The sequence below is a fragment of the Armigeres subalbatus genome, chromosome 2, assembly GCF_024139115.2.
Source record: "Armigeres subalbatus isolate Guangzhou_Male chromosome 2, GZ_Asu_2, whole genome shotgun sequence".
In the NCBI taxonomy this organism is placed as follows: Eukaryota; Metazoa; Arthropoda; class Insecta; order Diptera; family Culicidae; genus Armigeres; species Armigeres subalbatus.
The window spans coordinates 345,819,953-345,832,740 of record NC_085140.1 but is presented as its reverse complement, the minus strand read 5'-3'; the positions used below and the strand labels follow the sequence as shown (position 1 = coordinate 345,832,740).

General features: G+C 43.0%; 2 protein-coding genes across 5 annotated transcripts in view; one reads left to right on the top strand and one right to left on the bottom strand.

Moving 5' to 3' along the window:
• LOC134212895 (inositol-pentakisphosphate 2-kinase) overlaps positions 1 to 12,788 on the bottom strand; it is a 507,776-nt gene that overhangs the window by 150,219 nt on the left and 344,769 nt on the right. The window lies entirely within an intron of this gene.
• LOC134210022 (uncharacterized) lies at positions 2,415 to 5,740 on the top strand. The gene is made up of 2 exons (XM_062686048.1): positions 2,415 to 3,797; positions 3,863 to 5,740. The coding sequence occupies exons 1-2, from the start codon at positions 2,415 to 2,417 to the stop codon at positions 5,738 to 5,740; spliced, it is 3,261 nt and encodes a 1,086-aa protein (XP_062542032.1).

Here is a 12,788-nt window from a genome sequence, read left to right as displayed (position 1 = left end):
GATAACCATCGAAGATAGCCATTGTTGTCGTTGGCTGCACCACGCTGCAGCATTGTGTTGTGCATTATTCCTGAGCATCGCAGTGAGTCTGTCGTCGGAGCTAGATAATTGATCGTCGATTCAGTTCATTTAATCTCGGCATTGCGATTCGTCTGGATTCTGGGCAATCTATTGCAACGTAACCCAATAAACACAACACGAACGACGGTAAAGGTAACCTAAATAGGCGATACGAGGTAGGTGAATCGATAGCTATTGTTTCGAGCACAATGAAGAAACGTGCTTCTCGTTCGGGGCTACAAAAACAGCAAAATTGAAAACGCTTCTGCGGCAAAGAGCGAACATTTTGGGCTCTGCCGCATTAATCAAACAATTCAACGACAACTACCAGCATGGTCAAGTTCACCAACTCAAAGTGAGGATCGAATCACTCGATCAGATGTGGGCTGAATTCGCGCGGGTGCATGACGAAATAGAGGAAATTGAGAGTACCATTGCTGTCGAAGGTGACGAAACTAACGATGAAGTTGATCCAGTTTTGTCTGCACAGCGCATTCAGTTTCAGAACTTGTATTTCGAGCTCAAAGCTTCTCTAGCGAGCAAAATTACTACTGAAACTCATCCTAGTGTGGTTGTGAATCGCCCTCCGGTACAACCAATGCATTCTGTGCGGTTACCGGAAATCAACATTCCGGAATTTGGTGGAAATCCGTCGAACTGGATTGTTTTTCGAGACATTTTTCGGTCCATGATCCACGCTAGTAATCAACTCTCGTTGGTGCAAAAAATGCACTATTTAAAGGCGGCTCTCAAAGGTGAAGCCGCACGCATCGTCGCTAATTTGGATGTCAATTCCGACAATTACGTAATCGCATGGAAATCGGTTTGTGATCGTTACGATAATCCCAACCTTTTGCGGAAACATTATTTCGCTGCTCTGTTCGCAATTCCGTCTGTGAGAAGAGCTTCCTCGTCGTCGCTATATGAACTTGTCGATGAGTTTGATCATCATGTGGGTATGCTAGAGAAACTATACACGCCTGCTGATCTATGGAACACTGTTCTCGTTGAAACTTTGAGTAAGCGTCTCGATCCGGTGACTTTGAAAGATTGGGAAAACAGCTGTGATGAAAATGTGCGTCCCACTTACCAGCAGTTAGTGGAGTTTGTGCGGAAAACGTCGCGAGTTCTACAATCGATTAAGCTTCTACAATCGCCTAATCAGCCATTAGAATCTAGACCGATCAAATCCAAACTGATTTCCACTCATATTGCAACGGAGACAACAAGCAAGTGTCCACTTTGCAAGCAAGCACATCCTCTTTTCAAGTGCGATCAGTTTGTCGGAATGGAAGCGAAACAACGTTTTGAGCTGGTGAAGAAAAATGGATTGTGTATCAATTGCCTGAAGGGATCACACCTTGCGAAGAACTGCAGTAGTGGAAGCTGCAGAAACTGTGCCAAGAAACACCACACTCTTTTGCATTTGCCGCCTCTTACCGTGGCAGCCAAACAGTCGTCCCAGGCGGCGTTAGTTTGTTCGTCTATAACCAGTGAAGTGATTCCCTCAGAGCAACATACATTATCGTCGAGCTCGTCCGTATTCGAACCACAATCGTTTTCTTCACCACCATCACGTGCGATACCGCCATCCGTCGGGGCTGGTACTTCCGGTTCGGTAAATACGTATTCGTATTCGGTCGTCGTTGCTCCCTCCCCGTCGCCGGTTAGTTCGACCGTGCCGAGATCGATCGGCAAAAACCATGTACCGGACTCTTCTTCGATTGCCTCCTATGTCGCTCCACAACCAAGTCCCGATGAAGTGTTTCTGTCAACAGTGGCTATAAAGGTGAAAGACGTCAATGGCAATTACCGATATGCGCGTGGGGTTCTAGATAGCTGTTCGCAGGCCAACTTTATTTCGGAATCTTTGGCTCGAAAATTGGAACTGAAACGTGACCGAATCAGCATTGATGTCAGTGGTATTGGTCAAGGAATAGTTCACATCCGCTCAAAGGTTCAAGTCAAAATCGCCCCTCGTTTCGGTGGATTCGATTATCTTCTCGAATGTCTCGTTATACCACAAATCACCGTTACTCTTCCCAGCAAGCACATCGATATTTCTGGTTGGAATCTTCCAAAAGGTATACCGCTAGCAGACCCGAGGTTCAATATAAGCTCTGGGGTTGACATTCTGGTAGGGGAGAACTCTTCTATGCTTTAATGGAAACACACAAGATCAGCTTGCCCACCGGCTACCCTTGCTCCAGAAGACAGTTTTCGGATACGTCGTGGCTGGCCGGCTATCATGCGTAGCGAATACTCTACCAATCTGTGTAGTTAGCGCTACTTCAACTCTCGATAGTAAGTTGCAGCGTTTCTGGGAGGTCGAACAATTCGACAACTACAAGGCAATGACCCCGCTAGAAGAAGTGTGTGAACAGCATTTCAGGAGAACGGTATCTAGAACGAGTTGTGGACGCTACATGGTTCGTCTCCCAGTACGAGAAGAAATGCTTCCGATGGTAGGAGACTCGTTTTCCGTGGCGCAGCGCAGATTTTTCGCGATTGAGCGAAAGTTCGCAGCAAACCGTGAGTTCAAAGACGAATACGTGAAATTCATGGAGGAGTACAAGGAACTTGGTCATATGGAGTTAAGTCCTCGCGATGGAAATCCCCAGTTCATCCTGCCGCACCACGCCATCTTTCGGCCAGATAGCACCACTACAAAAACCCGCGTCGTTTTCGACGCTACTTGTAAAGGAAGTTCTCAGTTGTCATTGAATGACGTTCTACTTGTCGGGCCCATCGTTCAACCACCTCTTCTTGCTATCGTCCTCAATTGGCGGATTCCTCGTTATGTCTTCAAGGCGGATGTAGAGAAGATGTTTCGTCAAGTATGGGTTCATCCTCTGGACCGAAAATTGCTTCAGGTTCTTTGGCGGTCTAGCCCATTCGAACAACTTCAACGGTATCAGCTAACTACAATTACGTACGGGACTTCATGCGCACCATACCTCGCTACCCGTGTGCTCAATCAACTGGCAGAAGACGAAGGGCACAAATACCCACTGGGTGCGAAGATTATTCTGAAAGGGTTTTACATGGACGATGCTCTTGCTGGAGAAGACGATTTGGAAACGGCGATCGAAGCTAGCAAACAAATAGCAGAACTTCTAAGGTTAGCTGGTTTTCAATTGCGAAAATGGAGTTCTAACGATCCAAGGATCCTGGCACACCTGCCAAATGAAATAAAGGAATTCTCGCCGGAAACAGAAATCGATGGCGCTGGAACCGTGAAAACATTGGGTCTGCTATGGTCACATGGTACCGATGAATTTGGATTCAAGATCCCATTACTTCCTTTACTGCATAAGGTCACCAAGCGGGTGGTTGCTTCCGAGATGGCGCAGTTATTCGATCCACTCGGACTTGTGGGATCGGTGGTAATGAGTGCTAAAGTATTTATCCAAAGGTTGTGGGCAATCCATATTCCATGGGACGAAGACCTTCCTGAGGAGCTACGAGACTGGTGGCTTCATTTTCGGAACGAAATTCCAGTGTTGGCAAAGTTGAAAGTACCACGACGCGTCCTCGCAAGTGGTTATGATAGTTACAAACTGCATTGTTTCTGCGATGCCTCTGATCACGGTTACGGTGCTTGTGTCTATGTGGTTTCGTCGGACGAGTCAAAAATGTACAACAGCCAATTACTCGTCGCCAAATCTAGGGTCGCCCCCCTACGCGGGCTTACTATCCCCAAACTAGAACTCTGCGCTGCTTTATTGGGTTGTCAGGTGATAGATCAGATTCGAAACATAACGAAATTCAGCGGTTTGACAACTTTCTGGTCGGATTCCAGCATAGTCCTTCATTGGATCCAATCGCCCCTACCGTGTGGAAGGTTTTTGTCTCGAATAGAATAGCGGAAATCAACAAAATGACGCACAATGACAACTGGCGTCACGTTCCGTCAAAGTTAAATCCAGCAGACCGCATTTCTCGTGGTGTATTACCAACACAGATACTGGAAGATTCCTTGTGGTGGCATGGACCAGATTACCTCGTACAGGACGTGGAATACTGGCCTGAAGACATAGTTACTCTTACACGCGCGGAGCAGGAATCCCGTGACATAGAAGCTCGCCAAACGATTAGCTTCACCGTAATGCAAACAGATCATTCAATCATCCATCGTTACTCGGACCTCGGCAAGTTACTGCGGGTAGTCAGTTACTGTTTTCGTTTCTGCAACAACACTCGAAGCGCAAAAGGGTGTCGTAATATTGGTCTCCTGCAACCATCCGAAGTAGACTACTCGCTGAAATCGCTCATTCGTTTTGTCCAAGGCATGGAATTCTCAGACGAAGTTAGTTATCTTTCCGAAACCCCTCAGCGGCAGTTAACTAGTAAGGACAGGAAGTTACAGTCTTCGTTCAAAGTACTTAATCCTTTTTGGATGATTTTTGGCCTGCTACGGCTCGGTGGACGATTGGTTAAGATGTCAGCTGCTCTGGATACCCGAGCCCCCATCCTGCTTCCGGCAAATAATCACCTATCGTGGCTCATTGCTCGCTCGCTTCATGTAAGAACACTGCACGGAGGACCAAATCTTCTGCTGGCAACCATAAGACAAAGATTTTGGCCATTGCGCGGACGCCAATTGGCTCGAAAGGTTGTTCGCCAATGCGTAACTTGCTTTCGTTGTGCCCCGAAACCAACTGAGCAGTTTATGGCACCTCTTCCGTCGGTGCGAACTACGCCAGCACGAGTGTTTCTGAATAGTGGCATAGACTATTGTGGACCTTTTGGTGTTCGTCCGTTAGTTGGGAGAGGAGCAAACGTGAAAATGTACGTCGCCGTGTTTGTATGTATGGTGGTGAAGGCGGTACATCTCGAAATAGTGACCGATCTTACGTCCGTCGCGTGTATCAATGCGGTGAAACGGTTCATTGCTCGTCGCGGTCGCGTAGTGAATTTGTATTGCGATAATTCAACAGCCTTCGTCGGCGCGGATCGAGAATTGAAGCTGATGCGTCGGCAATACATTCAGCAATTCTCTACGGAAGGGTGGAACGGCTACTGTCTGGAAAGTGGGATATCATTCCATTTCATTCCCCCTCGATCGCCACATCATGGTGGTCTATGGGAAGCTGGAGTGAAGTCTTTTAAGCATCACCTCCGTAGAACCCTAGGTAGCCGATCCTTTACGCTGGAGGAGTTAACTACAACGGTGGCTCAAATTGAAAGCATGCTGAATTCTCGCCCCATCTCGCCACTTTCAAGCCATCCACAAGATCTGGCTAGCCTAACTCCCGGTCACTTTCTGATCGGGGAACCTCTATACTCAATACCCGAGCCCAACTATGCCGAGCATCCCGTTGGTCGACTTACCCGTTATCAAGAAATGAAGCGCAGTATTCAGGACTTCTGGAAACGTTGGTCACGGGAGTACGTCAGCGAGCTTCACCAACGCTCCAAATGGCAGCGTATTTGCAACGAAGTCAAGGTGGGATCCATGGTCCTACTCAAACAAGACGGTCTTCCACCATTAGAGTGGAACTTGGGTCGGGTTGTAGCGGTGTGGCCAGGAGCTGACGGACATGTTAGAGTCGTTGACGTTCGTACGGCAAAAGGCACGTACAAGCGTGCGGTGACAGAAGTATACCTGCTACCAATCGAAGACCCTGCCCAGGGGCTCCCAAGGTTGAACCAAGGAGAAGAACCCTCGGGCTCGTAGTAAAGCTGTCTTTGAAGGAAGGTTGAAACAATCGTTTCAACGTGGGCCGGCGTGTTGGAGATGGAAGTCATATGAAACTGAATTATTTGAAAACACAATTTGTTTTAATTTACCTACACTAAATAGATTGTGCTTACCCTAAAAATTGTACCTTGAGCTACACACATTATTGTAAAGACACCAGACACATTAACAGATATTAGCATAATAAAGTTTAGTTTGAACTCGACACTGATCCTGAACACACGGTCGTAAGGTCGCTCTGGCGAAAGAAGATCCAACAAAAGGGTACATCTGCCGTTAATGTATTCCCCGTTCTGTTCGCCACGTCGTTCGTTTACCCTAAGCCAAAATCGTTGAATAGTGTTCCCACGTGAAACTCCTGGTGAGAAGTTGTGCGCATTGACAAATTGCGCCAACACAAGGCTCCCGGCCTCTTGAAAATAGGCTTCCGGCCTGTTGAAAGGAGGGTTCCCAGGCTATTGAAAAGAAGGTTCCCAGCCTCTTGAAAGCAGGATTCCGGGCTTCTTGGAAGACGGTTTTCAGTCTTCTTCAAAGGAGACTTCCGAGCCGCTTGAAAGGAGTTTTCCGAGCTTTTTGAAAAGAACCTTTCGAGCCTTGAAAAAGAGGATTCCGGGTCTCTCAAAGCGAGGCTTCCGGGCCTCTCGAAAGGATGCTTCCAAGCCTCTTGAAAGGAGCTTTTTGAGCCATCCAAGCTTTTTGAAAGAAGGCTTCCGACCCTTTAAAAAGGCGGTTTCAAAGCTTCTTAGAAGTAGACTTCCGGGCGTCCTAAAACAAGGCTTCCATCTTCTTGAAAAGAGGTTTCCCAGCCTCTTGAAAGCAGGCTTCCGAGCTTCTTGGAAGACGGCTTTCAGGCCTCTTGCAAAGAGGCTTCCGAGCCTATTGGATAGAGGCTTCTGAGCCTATTGGAAAGAGGCTTCTGAGTCTCTTGAAAGGAGGCTTTCGAGCCTCTTGAAAGTAGTTTTCCGAGCCTTTTGAAAAGCTTCCGAGCTTTATGATAAGAGTCTTCCGACCTTCTTGAAAGGAGGCTTCAGAGCCTATTGAAAGAGCATTCCGGGTATCTCAAAGCGAGGCTTCCGGGCCTCTTGAAAGAAGGCTTGGAGGCCTCTTGAAAGGAGGCTTCCAATCCTCTTGAAAGGAGGTTTCCAAGCATCTCGAAAGATGCTTCCAAGTCTCTCGGAAGGCGGCTTCTGAACATCTTGGAAGGAGGCCTTCGAGCTGCTTTCGAGAAGCAAAGCGCTCCGATTGAATAGAGTTCGCCGCCGTTCCAAACTGACAATATACAAAACGCTCATTAGACCGATAGTTTTCTACGGACACGAGACCAAGGACCAACGCGCACTTGGAGTTTACAGAAGAAGAGTGCTGTGAACTATCTATGGTGGGGTGCACATGATGGAGGAGGCGATTGAACCCAGAGTTGCATCAGCTGTTGGGAGAACCATCTATCCCCGCGAATATCGGAAGACTACGGTAGACCGAGCACGTAGCCAGAATGACGAGTAGCAATCTGGTGAAATTGGTTCTTCACAACAATCTTACGGGAACAAGAAGGCGAGGTGCGCAGCGATCATGGTGGATTGATCAGGTGAAAGATTTGCGGAACCTCCGCAGACTGCGTGGTTGGCAGTCGATCTGAATGGAGAACACATTTATGCACTGCACAGACCACCCCGGCCTTAGTCTGAGAAAAAAATAATGCATGTTTTGTACAAGACAAAGTTTTGAAATGAAAAATACACAATTGCCAAAACTTTATCAATAAGCTTCGATTGTAATTGTAATACGTCCGCCATTACCTATTTTTGTCCGAGGTACCCCCTAGGACCAGCGAAGGTACCCCCAGGGGTACATGTACCCCAGGTTGAGAACCGCTGTGCTAGGGAATGGTTTCGGCATACTTTGGAAACTCCTTTGCTAACCATTTGGCCAGGTTTTGGGTAGGGAAACCCACTTATGGAACTATCTCTCGCATCTCCTTCCCGGGTTTATGGATTTTTGGTAGCCCTTTAATCCTTGGTAGAACCGGGTTTACTGTCTTCACTCGAGCCTACACTACTTTATTGTTTTCTCCGCGAGTCTTATTAATCCTGGTAGCAGATCCACTCTCAAATGCCTGTAAGGGCCTCCGTTGATTTTTGTCGTAGTCCTCTTAATCCATTACCATTACTGCATTGCCTTTGTCGGCTTTTACGTAGTATACTGGGTTTTCGTTAAGCTCCTTTAGAATCCTCCTCTCATCATGATTCGTTGTCCCGTCCCGTCCTTCTTTTAAGGCGTCTACCACGATGTTCATCGCTGTTTTTTATCCTGTTGCTAGATTTTTCGGGAAATCGCTGTCTCCATGTCCACGATGATCTGTTGCACGTCTGATTTCTGTGTTATCGCATACCCCAGTCCCTAGTTGTTCCTCCTTAAATTGCCGCGTCGAACGGTTAACGACGAATCTTTGGATGATTTGTACTGTGGGTTTTTCTGTACGTACTTCCTCTGCTGATGTTGCTCGCCTAAATAAACAACTTGCAAGCTCGTAAGCCTGTCAAAAAGCTAGGAAGTTTCCTTTCAAAAGACTCGTAAGCCTCCTTACAAGAGGCAAGAAGCTTAGAAGCTTCCATTCAAGAGGCTCGGAAACCTCCTCTCAAGCGTTTCGGAAGTCTTCTTTCAATACGCTCGGGAGCCCTCTTTTAACAGGCTTAGGAACGTCCTTATAAGTGGCTCGAAAGCCGCCTTTCAAGAGGCTCGGAATTCTTTTTGAATTTGAAAGCGTATTTTAAAAAACCTCAGAAGCGTCCATTATAGATGCTCAGAAGTTTTCTTTTAAGTGGACTTGACTTGGAAGCCTACTTTCAAGAGGTTTGGAAGACCCCTTTCAAAATGCGATTTTTAGCCTTCTGATTGGGTGATTGTTTCAAAATCTATTTGATAAGTTCTGGAACTTTTTTACTGAGTTTCCATGAGAGAACTGTCTTTCAAAAAATAATCATTAGATTAATATGCATCAAGGATATGGCTTTCTCAGTCTCTGGGTTGATCAAAACGGCTATATTTTGAATTGCCCGACGTTTCGGCAGGATGTATTCTGCCTTTTTCAAGGGAAAAATCATCAGTCAACCGTTTTCCCTTGAAAAAGGTAGAATACATTCTGCCGAAACGTCGGGCAATTCAAAATATAGCCGTTTTGATCAATCCAGAGACTGAGAAAGCCAGATCCTTGATGCAACAATTTTTCCAGTCGTTAATTAATAACAGTTAGAAAAATATGTTAGGAATAATCAACCCTATTCTTGTTTACGGATGAATGAAACTTTTGAACGAACCGAAACGAAAAACCGATTTGTTCGAAACGTTTCCGCATTTGATTTTGCTGGCGTAAACAGGAAGCTCATCATTCGAAGACGCGAGTAAATGATTCGTGGTATGGCGAAATTTACTACTATTTAGGCTCACCCTGAATAAATTATTATCACAGTCGAGTTTCGCACACGATTTCGCAGTCCGTTAAGGTTACTGCACATAAAAGTTATCCAATTTTCCCATACAACATTTATTTTCGGTCAACCCGTTCGCGAGTCAGAAAGGAAATCTCAACTCATTTTTATTATATAGATTACCTAATTTTGATTTGCCTTGCATCTGACAGTCAGCAAGTTCAAGAGTCAACAATGAAAATGGCTTGTTTTCATCATCGTCTCAAAGCGTTTGACAGTGCAAAGTTCAAAAACGGGGTGAATAGGATTTTTCGAAAATCAACAGATTTTGAACATTCCACATTAGAAAAAATATTTTTATAGGAAAATAGGGAACAAAATAAAGTTATACCAATTCTAAATAGATTTTGAAAAAAATGGAATAACATAAGATACACTAATTTAGGGCTGGTAGCGCGATGAATGCCGTTTAAAATAGTGACTTTAGTGACCAGCAATGACAAAAACGTGATCAAATAGTGACTTTTGTATGAAGTTTTAACCCGGTATAGATCTATAAATTGCATTAGCATTGTAACGGTATAATTCGTAGATAGCAAACTAATGTTTTATTTTCGAAATCCATATAAAGAATACTATCAGAAATCAAGAAAAGACAAAAACAACAAGGGCATGAGGATTACTGCTACTGGCCACGCCCATCTTCATCGTAAAGAGGGAGTGGATGGAAGCAAGAGGTCAGTGACTGCAACACTCTCATAAGTACCACAGAGTTGGATATTGAAGATGTTATTCGTTGGATCAGCCAACGAATAATGGCTAGCAATGTGACCATGGTGGTACCTTTTCTGCAACTTAACTGTACCAACGTGTTATGGCTGATATGCCTAAAGGTAGTATTGAAAAATATGCGTCTTTGCCAGTAAAAGTGGTACATGTACATTTATTAAATTGTTTTAAGCGGCAGTAAACCATTTTAAAATTAAAAATAGCGTTAAAATTTGTTGCGGAAACATCCATGTTGTGAATTGTTTTTTTTCAATTGGCTGATTTCAGTGGGTAGAACTGTACATGTACCACTTTTCCTGGCATCAAAATGGCCATTGTGATATATACCAGATATTAAAAAGTGCATATCTTCAGATCTAGTTGTCAAAAAGCCCCTTTTTATTATTCCCTTACTCGATCTTAGCTAACAGAAGCCGTTGGTGTAGAAAACACAAAATCGACAAAAATGGTTTATGTACCACTTTCACTGGCACCGGTTCGAATAATGAAGAAATTTAGAAAATACGGTGCTACCTGTCATTAAACTATGGTTTAATCACAAATTTAAAGGAAGTTTTTGAAATATTGAATATTCAGAGGAAAATTTTAAAATCCAATAAAACGATGGTCTCTTATTAGAAATCAATCCAGAAACTTTATTATACCTTAATTTCTAAATGACTGACTTACGTGTTAAAATGAATTAAAAATGGATGGCCAAATAATCTTGAGTTAAAAAAATCTTTCAAATCTAATTATTTTTTTGTTTTATTTTTGATTTTAAAAATCTGATCAATTCATCCACACTCGTTTTTTAGGTATCTATTCTTATTACAAAAACAGAAACTTTTTATAACATTGTGATATTTCTGAAATATTTTCACTCAGAAAGTTGTGGTTTGTGCCAGAGTTATTTCTGTCAAAACTTGCTCTACAATTTTTTTTCGCGACTTATCTCGAAGGGTCGCATGGCGGATTTAATAACCATTTAACAATCATAATGCACTTTCAATGACGTCCTTATTGCTTATTATTCTCCCTGACGTTGAAAAACATCAAACATCATTGTCATGTGATGAAACTTAGGCTGTTCCCTATTTTTTATACTACAGGGTATTGACGCTCACCAACAGACATGATTCTGGTTCCAATACTCCTCAGTTCTATACCTTTCGTATTTAAAAAAAATCTATTGGTGGAGAAAAAGATCATAGTTGACATGAATCGGAAATAACCTCACGATTTTCACAACACACTTGGAACTTCTTTGGTGCATATTTCCCAAATTTAATATATTGCTACCAGATTCACATTTTATTTGGTTGATAATAATACAAATTACAAATGATTTTTATTTTAAACTTTTTTCCCACAAGCACAGCAAAAATAGTGACTTTAGTGACTTTTAGTGACTAGACACAAAATAGTGACCAAGCCCGCCATCAGGCCTATTAGTTGTAAACCCCGGAAATAATTATAACATCATAGCTGAGTTTCATACAAAATGGTCATGTGCTGCACAATCAGATGCACTTTTATTGCATATGACGTCGAATGACAACCGTTGGACGTCTAAAATGCGTTGCAGTTATCGAACGGATAGTGTACAACTTAGGCTGTGAACCATTCCACCGATTCGTTTAACTTTTAGTTAAAATTTGACAGTTCGATGGTTATTTCGCCGTGGTTAAAAATAACCCTCCTCCGAAGCATGGTTAGATTTGACAGTTTGACAGTTAAACTTTGTTAAACTTTTTCGCAAGAAAATTGGCGCCAAATCCATTTCGCTCCAAATAACTTTCAATCTGTCAAAACTCAAATGGATCGGCTTCGGAGTAAAATTTTAACCACGATGGGAAAATAACCTTCGGACTGTCAAATTTTAACTAAAAGTTAATCGCATCGGTGGAATGGTTCACAGCCTTAATCGAATCTTTATATTAAAATTCTACGAAAATATATAAATATAAGCGTAGACCCAAAATTTTCAAAAATATTTCCAAATTTATTAATAAAGAAATTCATTTTTGCGTTTAAAATACAAATTTTAACATACAGATTTAATACAGATGAAAACGATGTTTTACGTCTGAAATACAGATTTAAATGTGGCAACACTGGTTTAAATTACTAACCTGTGCATACACAGACAAAAATTCCGTGGTAAAAACTACTATTTCGTAGACTACGCGTTGTTTTTAAAACTACCATAAATTTTCAGTTAAATTAACCATGGTTTCAGAGAAATTCACCACTGATTCAGTTCATGTAACAACATTCCACAGGGACCACAGTTGATTCTTACTGCACGCATGGTAAAATCTCGCTTAACTTTTCAAAAGGACCTAAGTAACATTTTATTCATGAATTAATTTGAGTACTGCAATCAAAAGCTTTCATGTTGTTCTGTTGATTTTTTTATGTACAGGTTATCCGACTTCGTCAATAGATGGGAATAACCAGCCCGGGGGTGAAACATACATTTTCAGTGCAAAACGTAAACAAACGAGCATAAATTCCATTCAAAAATCCAAGATGGCTGAGTTGGGGATATTGCCAAGTCGGATAACCTGTACATAAAAAAATCTTGGTCCAATGAGCTGCTTGGAGCAGCTCGAAGATATTCCCATCCTGCTCATGTTTATTTGTTGACAAAAAAAGAACAAGCAGAACGGGAGAAACTTTAAGCTACTTCAAGCTGTTCATTGGACAGCACTAATGAACATATTTCTTCACTGTATCCTGTAATTTTGTAAAGTGGCTCAAACTTTGGAAAAATTCAGCAGTTACGTGCCAATTTAATATCCCTCCGCGATTATCACTGCACTTCA

Excerpts from the sequence above, each read along its gene's own strand:
- LOC134210022 (XM_062686048.1), top strand. The coding sequence starts at position 2,415 with ATGACCCCGCTAGAAGAAGTGTGTGAACAGCATTTCAGGAGAACGGTA. Across the intron at positions 3,798-3,862 it reads CTGCTTTATTGGGTTGTCAG|CATAGTCCTTCATTGGATCC; the intron begins GTGATAGATCAG and ends GTCGGATTCCAG.